The sequence below is a fragment of the Mytilus californianus genome, unplaced genomic scaffold (genome assembly GCF_021869535.1).
Source record: "Mytilus californianus isolate M0D057914Y unplaced genomic scaffold, xbMytCali1.0.p SCAF_6, whole genome shotgun sequence".
Classification (NCBI taxonomy): domain Eukaryota; kingdom Metazoa; phylum Mollusca; class Bivalvia; order Mytilida; family Mytilidae; genus Mytilus; species Mytilus californianus.
The window spans coordinates 70,564,684-70,579,023 of NW_026262712.1; the positions used below are offsets into that span (position 1 = coordinate 70,564,684).

The window sequence follows — 14,340 nt, forward strand, 5'->3', positions numbered from 1 at the left end:
AGAAGATGTGGTAGTATTGTCAATGAGACAACTCTTCACAAGAGACCAAATGACACACAAATTAACAAATACAGTTCACCATACGGCCTTCAACAATGAGCAAAGCCCATACCGCATAGCCAACTGTAAAAGGCCCCGAAATGACAAATATAAAACAATTCAAACGAGATGACTAACGGCCTAATTTATGTACACAAAAATGAACGAAAAACAAATATGTGACACAGCAAAAAACGACAACCACTGAATCATAGGCTCCTGACTTGGGACAGGCACATACATACAGAATGTGGCGGGGTTAAACATGTTAGCGGGATCCCAACCTTCCCCTAACCTGGGACAGTGGTGTAACAGTACAACATAAGAACGAACTATAAAAAATCAGTTGAAAAAGGCTTAACTCGTCAGATGGATACAAATAGAAATACATCTAACAATAACACAGAGTGGACGTGGCCGGGTACTTGTACATCCCAACAACAAAAAGACACTAAGTACAGATCTGAGAGTACTCACAGTTACTGACAGCTAGTTCAAAGCCAATGACAACTAATAAAAAAAAATCCTGTATCTAAGACTAAATTATCAATCATTACTCATCCAACATCCTATGGATTTAGTGTAAAGACGTCATAAACAGTCAGAGAAAACATGACCTTGTGCAATCTCTTTCTGTTTTGATAACATTTTACCATATTAATCGAGCAGTATTTTTGAACAGTAACGGTAATTAAAATCATAAGGACATGGGATCATATATTTGTTCCATATCATTTCATGCTAGCTTTTTTTTATTTTGTAATTTTTTGTATAAGTGACCGCACACTAACATTTAATGGGAATGAAACTTGATTTGAAAATATTATAAAATTGGAAATATTATACGCAATAATTTGATAACATAAAAGATGTTAAAATGTAATTCCTTAAACATAACGAAAACTTCAACAAAATGTGTATAAAATATACGCACACAACGCGTGCTTTGTTAGGTTAAGACCTTTCGTGTAGTTCTGAGATTAAAAAAAAATGAAGACCCTTTTGTCGAGTTCATCATCCATCAGTAATAAAATTGAAATAAGAAAAAGCAACACAAACTCCCAAAACATACCGGGGACTGAACTCTAATGATCTGGAAAGGTATCTTCTTGCTCCACCAGTGACCGTGTTTCTCTCGTTAAATCAAATGAAGAGTGCATCTGTTACTGAATAGACCTACCAAAACTAGATGTGTTAGTTCAAGATCTTTGATCGTTTTTGTTTTTATTCAAAACTATTGTGGACTCGAGACGATTGGGCTCGGCATTTTATATAGACATCTGTTTGTTGTCTACATATTTTCCCTTTTACTTGTCGTGTGTTTAATTTTGTCGTTGAGTTATTGACTCATTGACGTTAATTTTTTCAATTAGAGCAAATGACATCTTCATATTTCATAGAACACGTCATGGATAGCCTAAGCTAGTACGTTGCATCTGTGTTCAAAACACGTGACCAACTATTACACATGCTAGATCGGATTTTTCTTCACAAAAGTTTAAACAAATGTCAGCTAGAAAAATAGGGAATGAAAAGAAGTGTATCCTGTCAAAAGAATTTAAACATTCAAGGAAGATGTTTTTTGTAAGAATGTATGCAAACTTCGGCAAACACATGGAATCTAATAATTACGAAAAATTTTTAGTTTTGACATTGCAAGTGAAAAATAAATGGGGAATGTGTCCATGGAACACAGATGGTGCCCCCGCTTGCATATCATATACAGTTATAAAGGGACATAACTGAAGAACGGCAAAAGTGACGCTACCCAAATTTGTATTTAATCTGAGTTTTGTGGTACATGTAATAAGTCTTGTGTATAAGTTTCATAACATTTGATTGAGACAAACTTAAGTTAGAGAACGGAAATGAAAAATTCAGCAATTTTTCCATTTGTAAAGGAGCATAACTCTAGAACAGTATAAGTAACACCACCAAAATTTAAACTTGATCTGTATTTTGTGGTAATAAACATTGCGTATAAGTTTCGTAACATTTGGTTGAGGCTAACTTAAGTTAGAGAACAGAAACGAAAAATTCTGTAATTTTTCCCATTTGTAAACAGACATAACTCTAGAACGATTAAAGTGACACAACAAAAATTCAAACGTGATTTGTATTTTGTGGTAATAAGCATTGTGTATAATTTTCATAACATTTGGTTGAGGCAAACTAAAGTTAGGGAACAGAAACAAAAAATGCATCTATTTTTCCATTTGTAAAGGGGTATAACTCTAGAACCGTTAAAGTGACGCCACCAAAATTCAAACTTGATCTGTATTTTGTGCTAATAATCATTGTGTATAAGTTTCAAATTTGGTTGAGGCAAACAACTGATAGAGAACGAAAACAAACTTTGGGACGTACTGACGTACGGACAGACGGACAGACGGACGTACATACGGACAAGGGTAAAACGTAATGCCCCCCTCCTCTACGGCGGGGTCATTAAAATAAGAGAGATATTGCCTTTCCCTTTTTAGTGTTCCTAGTTATGTAAAAAAGATTTGTGTCCCTTTATCTTCTAAAATGGATGAATATTTCAATGCATTCCTACTGAATTGTACGTAAACAGAGATTGTCCCATATTGTAAATTGGTGATTCATTTTAAGAAGATGTATTCAATGCTCAGGTCATATTTAAATAACAAAGGACTTACAGGAAATATATGTACTCTTATAAACATTAAATCTTGGTCTACATATTTAATCCAGTCTACTCAAAAGCTTAAGGTTATAATTAGCAAGTATGAAATTTCACAAAAAAGTAGAAATGTTTTAAATAAAAACCATCGTAATTCGTCTATTGTTCAAAAACCTTGAGAAGTCAGGCGGAAAAATTTCCGTCAATTAATCATGATTCAGTTATGTATCATTTATAATATAGCGTGTTGTCTTCAAATTAAAGGCTTACTGTATTCAAATATTCTTTAAACTTTTTTTTTTGTACATTTCAATGTGAAGTTTAAAGATAAAACATGCTGAAACAGCTGATGTTTGAAGAACATATTTACTCGTCTTTCTGTCTAATGAATACCAACTATATCTCATTATTTTTCTAGTTTCTTTCATACTTATTTAAGCAGGTTTTTTTTTATGTCAACCACACAGCATCCCGAACAACACAATGTCGCAAAAGGTCATAGTGGTCGCCATACCACCTTCTTTTAAGATAAGTAAATGCCGAAAACGTAACGAAAATATATATCAATCTCCGAATTGCCCCTGATAAAGCATGCCGTGAACGGAAAAAACATTAACTGCCATACATTTCCCATGAACACAAAATTTGAAATAGACGGAATACGAAGAGACAACAACTAGTGGTGACATTCCTGACTTAGGACGCAGATGTAGATGTATTTATAATACACAGCCACACAGGGTAAGAAAGGGGACTATAAATCAGATTACTCGTGTACGGACATTGCACTTCTCTATGCACATTATTTGTAAAAATTGGATTTCCGTATTTTCATCCCAGTCGACGTTTTTGGCAGAACCTGCTTATTGGATCTATTAATTGCTCTCGTCTTGATTATGCGTGAAGTATTTGCCGTTTGACGTTAATCAAACTGCAAACAACTAATTAAATGAATCGGTCGCTTTTCTTCGAAATGTATTTTAAGTACCGATGTTATAGTTATTCTAAGAAAACACGCAAAGTAATGCAGTAATTACAGTAAATAAATGAAACTATCCAAATAAAGAAAAAGAAACAAATCGCGTTCCGTTTGGAAATCTTAGATTAACTTTTTTTTTGTAATGTGTTTATTGGCAAAAGCTACATATACAAATCATCATTGTAAGTAAGTCCATAGTACATCAGCAAAATTGAGACAAGTACATATAGTTGATATTTTGAATCATTTGACAAGTTTAAAAGTAATAATAATGGTAAAAAAAAGAGAACACTAACCTGGGTAGCATGGATTGGGTAGATATATTTATTACGTAAAAGTTTACTTGTATAGTCATTCTATTAGTTGGAGCCAGGGGTTCCAGCAGGAAAACGCTCTTTGCAATGGTTTATTTATAAAATATTATTTTTTCAATAAACAAATTTTCTTTAAGATAATTTTTTAAGGCTACAATATTTACTTGTCCACATTGCATTTTTGTTTTGTATGTATAATATTTAGTTAATATTATTATGAGGTTTCTTATGTAGTTTTTTTCCGTTTTTTCTAATATCCCAAATAAGACTATATCTAAATTAAGTGGTAGTTCAATTTGGACTTTTGAATATATCCATTTATTAAGTTCTTCCCAAACATCAAATAATTTTGGACATGTCCAGAATATGTGTTCTATAGTTTCTATCGAGTCCGTACAGAAATTGCATTTATTGTTTTGTGAGACTTCAATTTTGTAGAGTAATTTATTGGTTCCCAAAATTCTGTGATTAATCCTGTATTGGAGCCACTGTAATTTTGAATTTTTAGTAATGTAAAACGGCAGTCTATATACTTTATTCCAAATAATATTCTGTCTATTTAGGATTACCGACCACTTTTCCTGTGATGTGATATTTGTTATTTTTTCGTTTAAAACATTGTACATGTCTTTTGATCCTTTTGTAGATTTCAGAAATATAGCGATAGTAGTTGGTATAATTGGCCCATACAGCTTTAAAAGCTGATTACATTTAATATTAAGACTTTTCATATAGGAATTAACTGCTGAGATTACTCCTTGAAATATAAGAAAGCTGGTATCAATATTATATGTTTTTTGAAATTCCGGCCAGTTCATTAAATGCCCATCATTATCAATTAAATCATTTATTAGCCAGACTCCCTTTTCAGTCCATTTTTTATACAGAGGGATTTGATTACCAATCTTTATTTGTTTATTATTCCAAAGATTAGATACGGTAAAATCATATTCGTTCTTAACAGCTACTTTAGTTTAGAGCTCAGTCCAAGCATTAAAAACCTCCTGCCAAAATGGATTTCTTACTTGTGTTCTTGGACCAACATTGAGCAATTCATTTAATTAAATTTTTTCAGAACAAGTTAATAACTTGCAATAATTATTAGTCTGTTTAATTATTCTTCTTATCCAAGTTAGTTTTAATCCTTTTATATATTGTTTTAGATTTAACATGTTAAGTCCACCCAGTTCATATATTTGAGCAATTGTTTCTCTTTTAATTTTGTCTGGTTTATCATCCCAAATAAAATAAAATAAATTTTTAATAAATTGATTAAGTAATCCATTGTTAAGATTTGGTAAAGTTAAAAATAAGTGATTGAGTTTTGAAATTAAAAGACTTTTAATTATAGTAATTTTTCCAATTGGGGATAAATATTTGTTTGACCAACTTTTCATTGTTCTTTCTATCTCTTTAAGTTTGGGTTCGTAATTTAGTGTTTCCATTTCTTGTAAGTCAACCGAATATTTAATACCCAGGAGCGTAAATCTGTTGGAACCCCACTCCAATCCCCACTTTGCACACATTGAATCTTGGCTATATTTCTTTTTCCCAATCCAAATTACCTTTGTTTTCTCTAAATTCATCTTGAGACCAGACCATTCAGCATATAATTCTAAAACACAAAGAGATGCATCTAAGGATTCTGATGAACCATCTAAAATAAGTGTTGTGACATCAGCATATTGCGATATCAAAAATTCTGAGTCTTCAATAGTAATAATACCTTTAATATTTTCGTTTTTTCTAAGTAGTATTCCTAAAATTTCAGCACATAACAAAAAGATGTAAGGGGATAAAGAATCCCCTTGCCTGCAACCTCTCTCAATTGTAAAAAAATCTGAAAGAAAATTATTCTGTCTTACTGCTGATTTGGTATTTGTAAAAGAAGTTTTAACCCAGTTTTTTATGGAATTTCCAAAGTTGAAAAAATCAAGAACCTGTTCTATGAAAATCCAGAAGATAGAATCAAAAGCTTTTTCAAAATCAATGAGGAGGAGAATGCCTGGGATATCATTTTTTTCGGTGTAGTGTAGTAAATCATATATCAATCTGGTATTTTCACCATTAAATCTACCAGGTATAAATCCTGTCTGATCGTTATTAATTAAGATTGATAAAACCGATTTTATCCTTTCTGCAATGCAACTTGATGCTAATTTGTAAATAGTATTTTAAAGACTGATCGGACGCCAATTTTTCATGTATTGCTTTGGTTTGTCACCACCTTTTGGTATGCAAGTTATAATACCTTGTTTTTGAGTAATAGACATTTCCCCCTGATTATAACCATATTTAATTGATCTATGTACAAATTTACCTATATCTATCCAAAAAAATTTTAGGAATTCATTTGTGTATCCATCAGATCCAGGGCTTTTTTCATTTTTCATTCGTTTAATTGCATCAGTCAACTCCATAAATGATATTTCCCCTTCTAAGGACTCTTTCATATTTCCGATAATTTTGGTACATCTTTATGGGGTATAGCATTATTCAAATTAATAGATTTTATTGTCTCATTTTTGGAATATAGATTTTTGTAATAATTTTTGGCTTCCTTTAGAATTTGTTTTTGATTTTCAATTATGTTTCCCGATTTATCAATTAATTTAGGAATTGTTTTATTTACGTAATTTTTTGTCTCTAAATTCATGAAATATGTTGATGGTTTCTCTCCTTCTTCTACCCATTGTGTTTTTGACCTTATATATTGACCCCTCAATTTATTTTGTCTTAGAATTTTGAGATCTGATTTCTTTTTTTCAATCTGTTCCAAAATTTCATCTGTTTGGGTTATTTCTCCCAACTTGTTTATATCTTCAGCTAGCAGATATTCTAATTTATTTGTTTCTTTCTTTTTAAATGAAGCATATGATATTGTTTTCCCCCTTATTTCAGTTAATAATGTTTCTAAAAATAATTGATCACTAATTGTGAACTCGATATCACTAGAGTCTACTAAGTTTAGGTTTTCTCTGTTATATACAAAAGAAGCATATTGCTCTTTATTTTTATTTATAACCTCTTTAACAATACGGACATAATCTGGATCATACAGAAGAGAGTTGTTAAATTTCCACAAACCCCTCCCAATACTGAAGTTATTAAGTTTTATTTGTAAAATAATAGGCGAGTGATCTGATCTATAACTATTTTGTATCTTTAAGTCATGTATATTTGGGTAAAAGCTCTGAGAAACTAAAAAAAAATCTAGTCTGGCCTGCTTTATAGGGTTTGGTTTCCTCCAAGTATACCTTTTACTTTCTGGATATAATTCTCTAAAGGGATCAGTTAAATTATAAATTTCCTTTATATCTAGAACTTTTTCTTTGGCATTTGGATTATTTATATTTAAGTAATTAAAAGTATCAAGGTCTTGATTTTGCACTAAATTATAATCTCCCGTCACAATGACAGTCTGATTATCAAATTCCTCAATTATTTCACCTACTTTGTCATAGAAATCAGGGCTATCACTATTTGGACCATATAATGTAATTAAAGTAACATTGTTATCTTCAATTTTAATATTCAATCCTAATAAATTACCATTTTGATCTTTTTTACTTTGTAAAATCTTATATTCAAAATTATTATTAAATAAAATGGCCACTCCTCTTTGATTTGAAGAAAAGGAACTAAAAACACATTTTCCACCCCATTGATTCTTAACAAATTGTTCATCTTTTTCAGAAAAGTGAGTATCTTGAAGACAGTACATGTTACAATCTTTTGCTCTTAGATAGTCTAAAACATCTCTCCCTTTTTCCAATTGAATTAAGTCCTTGGCAGTTGTATGAGACAATCTGAATAAGATTATTTTTCATTCAGAGTATATATGACACATTTGGTTTGATAACATAATTTAAATATAAAATGACTGAAAAATGTCCCACACAACTGACAATAAGTAATGAATATCTAACCAATGTATGTTATGTAGTAATGGTCTGGTCTCTGATTCAAACATGATACTAATAGTAATCCTGCTGCTATGAGTTTCTATACCTATATTTGCCAATAAAATAATAAACAAAATAATAAAACATGGAAAAGAAAAGAAATGAAAAAAATTTGAGTAAAAAATAAATAAAAATGATAAATAAGAGTAAGTTAAAAAATACAAAATATATACCTGCAAAGGGTATAGTCACCCAGTTTAATGAAATTACCGTTTATGCTCTGCTGGAGGGGGTATTTGTAATACTTTCGATCAAAGGTTTACATTACGAAGTGTACATTGAATTTAAAATATAACTAGATTTATGAGTAAATCAGCTGCACTCTTCACATAATTCTTTTCAAGTTTCAATTTGTTGATATTTTTTAAATATAGCACAACTCTTGTTTCAAAATTTTTTTTTTTTTCAAATACAATGAATATTTTTTGAGTTATTTCCCTTTGATTGGTAAAAGTTAATTTGTGTTAAAATCTTTTTTTTTTTTTTTTTATTTTGATACTTCTGAAAATTGCTTCAAGCTATTTTCATTTTCAAGTTTCACCGTCAAGATGTCATTGCATATTTATGAACATCTTTGGTATAAATATTTACTCATGAAGCAGTCTATACTATGTTATCTTTGGACATTAGACCTAAAAGTAGAATATGTAAATGAAAACAATAACAAAAAATTAAAACTACTACCTGTGTATTAGGATCAATGTATTGAAATATTGCAATGTTTGGCAATTCGTCCTATTCAAAACATGAAGTCATAGCTTAACGGACAATGCAAATGTTAATTCTGTTTTATCTACATTTATCCATGTCTTGAGAAAATGAAAGGAATGCTTTAATTTTCAATATCAAAGTTATGAAGAACTTATCACTGTTCATTAAGAAATTACTTCAAATATTGTTATTATACTCTATATGGTTATATCAACATTGTTTTATAGCAACCACAAATATGATTATGTATTTTGCCTCTTGCTACACGTGTATGTGTCTGCATGAGTGTTTTAAAATAAAGTATATTATATATTTATATGTATCAGTCATTTTGAACTGATCAATATTCTTCACATAGGATACATGTGAGTAAGTCATGGTTTTATAGCGAAAGTTTTTGTACATCATTACATGTGTACATAAGTAAATCTATTTTCTATGGAACCTATATATCATAGAGAACAATATAAAATCAAAAAGTTCTCCAATTTGCCATCTCAGAATCCAATGCACTGTGAGTGAAACGTACACCAAATTATTTTGATTGGTTTATGAACAATATAACGTAACGTCATTGGCCAAAAATCCATTGCTCGTACACCAAAAATTTCAAGAATAATCATTTTACCCACAAGCCTTTGGTTTTCGAAACAGCGAATTGTCAAGTTTAATAACAAACATGCTGAAGGCAAACGTAAAGCTAATAATAAAAAAAAATTAAATAAATAAATAAAATTTTGGTTTGGATAAAAAACAAAAGCAAGAAATTGGCAAATCAAAATAAGCTAATAGCTATGATAAAAAAAACAAATAAACAAAGACACAAAAAAAGCAAAGAAAAAAAAAAAAAACAACACAAATAGCAAAAAAATGTGCACAACAAAAAAAGAAAAAAGAAATGCAAAAACATAAAACATAAAACAAGCACATTGTATACTCAACACTGTGTGTCACATTTTTACTTACTGTTCTTTTTTTAAGCCTGAAATATATATATAATGAGAGTAATGAAAGCATGCATATACATGTGTAGATCTAACTAGCTTGTGGGAAAACACTGCAAAAATTAAAATAAATAACAAGAGAGTGCATATATACATTGTATTCACTTGTTATTTAAGTACATCTCAAAGATAGTCAATATATTTTCAAAAAATGAATTAAGTGTAGCATGGAGGCCAAAAAAAAAAAGCTTAGTAAGGTAAGCAACAGAGAGCCTCCCTCCTTAGAAACAAATTATCTTTTGAGTTTGTACGAGTTTGTAGGAGAATACGGGTCCCGATAACCTTGATTCTAGTTTGCAGATGTTCCTCATTCCTAATTTTGTAAGCCATCTTTGCAAGTTCATGCCTCGATTCTTTCATGACTGGGGGTAGATCATCAACAATGCACATTCGTTTGTCAGACAAATTGTAACCTTTAGATATGGCATACTGTTTGTCTGCATAGTGCATAAAGCGGATTATAATAGGAGCAGGCCTTTTAGTTTGATCAGATGTTTGCCTTGACGGAATACGATGGGTGTTGGCAATCGGGAACCTATCAGCCTTTTCTTTATCGATTTTTAGGTCTTGAATGAAAAATGCTTTAAACACCTCGTATATATCTTCGTTTTCACTTTCCGGTACTCCATAAACAAGGGCGTTGTATTTACTTTCATGTTTTTCTAGCAAAACCTGTTGCTCATGCAGAATTGAATTTTTTTTTTCTAGACTTTTTCTGAAAAGATCCAACTTCTTATTTTCTACCCTGTTTAAATCTAGTTCAATTTGTTCAACACCCTTCACTAGCTCAAGATGATCCTCCCGTAATTTTTTAACCTCAAGTTTTGTGTTTATAACATCGGTTTTTACCACATCTACCTCAGATTTTATTTCTGTTACTATGCGCGTGAAACGGTCCTCTATATTATCTAACTTGTTGGATAAAGTGCCTACTTTTCCGTCTATACCGATAATAAGTTGCTTCAGTTCAGAAAAAGACTCTACGGTAGCCATGGTAATAAAAGAAAGAGTTATTGAGTTTTCTATGCGATGAGAGATAAGTGTCTCGTACCTTGTTATTTGTACATGTTCAAAATCCCCTCACAATAACATCACCTGCACAAACTTTGAATTAAATCATGTTCTCTATATTACGTGTGCATAAACGGTATAAAATTTTGTTGTTATTTACATGTTTTCTGGTTGAAACTATACTTTTTTTCTACTCGTCAATTTTTTCCATGGGCAGCGCCATTACAGGGGAGATAACTTTTTCCCTTTTTTTAATCTTAGATTAACTTGGCTATTCTTGTTTATGTTTTTGTTATATAGCTCCTAACGTTTCTACTGTATGTATACATCTCTTAACGTTTCTATTGTATGTTTACATCTCTTAACGTTTCTACTGTATGTATACATCTCCTAACGTTTCTACTGTATGTATACATCTAACGTTTTTACTGTATGTATACATCTCCTAACGTTTCTACTGTATGTATACATCTCCTAACGTGTCTACTGTATGTATACATCCCTGTCTTACAAATGTTTAGGTTTGGGTGTTGCTATTGAATGTTAATCAAGAAAAGCGCTTCAGTCGCACACAATTTATAAAGTGTTATTTTCATTTATTGAAAGAATTAATATTTATCATAAGAAATATAAAAACAAAACTTGTAAATAAGTTTATCTAGCAAAATGATAGAATGCTAAAAGGATGTATGTAGCTGCCTTATTGTACAAATATGTGATACACCAATCATACTTCCATCATTAGTACCTTCATAAGAAAAACAGTACAAGTTTGACGAATTCGTTAAACTAAAATCCTCGATGACAGATATGCAAGTTTTTGTCCACTGAACTCTCAGATGCTAGTGAAAAATGGCAGACAGCAAATCGTGTCAGATAGTCATGGCAATCAATAAAATGAAAATTGGCACCAGGAAAATAAACGTAGTCTCGTTTTTCATGCATCTGGAAAATTCCTTTCAAAACTCTTGTCTGATGTATTTCGTGTGTTTTTTTTTTTGTGTTTCAGATTTTGTTATGTTTCTTTCCACAAATATTTTGTTTTAATGGGAATGGATCATGCAATGACTCTGATCATGACTACATTATAATATGTAATATTTGGTTTCTCTTTTAAATAGTTTCGAACTTTGTTATTCCGGATTCTTTTATAGTTTTGGGTTTTCTCATTGTTGATACCACATGAGTATATAGAGTAAACGGTAGTTGTTTATATCCGTGTACTTCGGTCGTTAGTCGCATTTGAGCATTGGCGATCATATCACATCTGATCTTTAAATGTATAACAGCAAAAACAACGTATTACCTCTTAAAGTTTGTTTATTATAAAAATGAACAAATGAATTATGCAAAACAGTAAAAATATGTAGATAAGAAAAAAATTTTAAAACAAAAACAAATTATTAAATACAACAGTAAAGCTCAGAGTATAAAAAGTTTTGTCTAACAAATTTAGTGGATTCTACAAGCATCAGTGCAGTATGTATTTGGTGGACATTTATTCTGGTTGCATTTGGAAACACAATATTGGTCGGCATACGGATAACGACTTTTGAACAGCGGAGTTGCCTTGCATGTACCAATATTTTGTCCTAAAATTTGTAAAAAGCTAAATGGGCGTCCTTGTTGAACACCAATATTGGAAAACTGACTGGTGCCAGACGATGAAATAGCTATATCTGCACATCCATAAAACTGTTCTTGTGGTCCGCAACCAATACAACATTTATGGTTGTTATCACAGTTATATGAGTTCCCTGCAAATTAAAAAAAAATTGTATGGGTCAATTTTACATGTATAGCAATACAAAACAAAAATATACTGCAAAGAAACACCTCTCTAATAAACTGGCACAAAGTGCTTTGGTTCTAAAGCTAGTAAATATTTCAACCTGTGTAAACCGAACAACTGTCTGAAATAAAATAACTTATTCAGTCAATTAGGGTTTTATTTCAACAGGTTTCACTGTAATTTTGACACTTTAAGAAAATACGCTGCAATAAGCTAAGCCTATTCATGTAACGTTCAGTTAAAAGTTTCATAACACATTGAAATATTTGAAATATACAAACAAGATAGTAAAGATTGTTGTTTGCAATAATGATCAGAATGAACCGGATGCCTATAACGGATAGGAACACATTGTCGACCTTTGCTGTATTCAATTGATTAATTAAAACAGTGAGTTAGTTACAACATAAAAATAAGAAATTGTGATATGATTGTCAATGAGATAGCCTATTCTAAGACATTTGCTAAAATTGAATTTTTCCAAAGAAGTAATAAGAGAATGTCTTACCCGTATTCCATTTCCATTGTAAAACACACTGCTTGCATGACAACTCCCGAGGGAGAACCAAATGAACTGTATATGTACCAATTGCACCTGGTTCATAAAACTTAGTCTGACCACTAGGTTGTTGCAATAGATATCTATCCAGACATGCTTGTGTAGCTGGTTGATGTGGATTATTTACTGGACAGAGACGGAACTCAAAGTATCCAAGATGAGTAGCAGTGACTTGGACCTTAACCGCAATTGTCTGTCCTGTTTTATAGTGTCCCGTAACAATACCGTTTGCATATTTCCCTCCAGCCTCGTTATCACGAGCTTCATTCCAAGGGTCTCCACATACTCCACATTTTCCACCATTCACTGCCCATTGCTTCTGAAAAATATAAGTACGTTTGCATGTACATTTCTTCAAATAAATAAGGCAATAAAAGATTTGATTTGATGCGGGAAAATGAAAGAGTATTTGAATTTTAAACCAACAAGTATTGCATTATACGGTATGCTACCATACCATGATCATTAATATGTGCATGTAGTTTGTACTGATTAATTATTTTACTTGCAATATCTGATACTAAGTATTGTATAACTTTGATATATGTAACTGGATACTTACATTGAAGCCACCACAATATAGTTGGTTATCGTTGTAATTTTTAGGTGTACTGTATCCATAACGCCACATTGTAGATCTTCCGGGAGGAGAAACGAGTCTTCCGTGTCCCAAAACAGATGCAATTAATGTGCTCAGTACTGTTATTTGCAGCAACATATTAATGTCCTGAAAAAAGAATTACTAATTATACTTAATAAATATTTTTTTCACATTTTCGGAACTTTTCTGTGCATGTTCATTGTAAAGATAATTAACAAGTGTTGACAATGTCAAAAACTTTTTATTGGTATACAATGGTTACAGCTACTATTTTCATCTTATCACATGTAATTAGAAGTTATATTCCTATCAAATGTTTCAAAATAAGTGTAATTGTTTTGTGCACCATAGCTTGTAAAAAAGAAAAAGTATATACTTTTACTTACTTGTGTTAAATGGTCGATATTGCAACGGTATTATGTTTGTATAAAATGTTCCATGTGCTTCCGTATTTATAGTAAAAGAAACGGATATTCAAGATAATCATTGAAGACTAATTAGTTTACTTTCAGATAATTCATACTTTAATCTCTTCGAAACGGACGTATATTTGTGTAAATAATTGATTGAACTTCTTTAGTGATCTGCACTTATATTTCTTCCATTCGAGGTGAACATAATCTCAGGTCATAATGATAGCGTATGTGACGTTCCACGCTTTGTGTTAAATCGAAATCATTACGTTCCTCGTCTCACAGGCTAAACGTCACACAGTAGAAGA

The 14,340-nt window shown here is 31.2% G+C and overlaps 1 protein-coding gene across 1 annotated transcript; it reads right to left on the reverse strand.

The window, feature by feature from the left end:
* Positions 1-11,983: 11,983 nt before the first annotated feature.
* Positions 11,984-14,340, reverse strand: LOC127705901 (uncharacterized). The gene is made up of 4 exons (XM_052210266.1): positions 14,006-14,340; positions 13,581-13,745; positions 12,968-13,337; positions 11,984-12,424 (listed from the first exon to the last, which is right to left on the reverse strand). Exons 2-4 carry the CDS (start codon positions 13,734-13,736, stop codon positions 12,120-12,122), a joined length of 831 nt encoding a protein of 276 aa, XP_052066226.1. The 5' UTR covers positions 13,737-13,745; positions 14,006-14,340; the 3' UTR covers positions 11,984-12,119.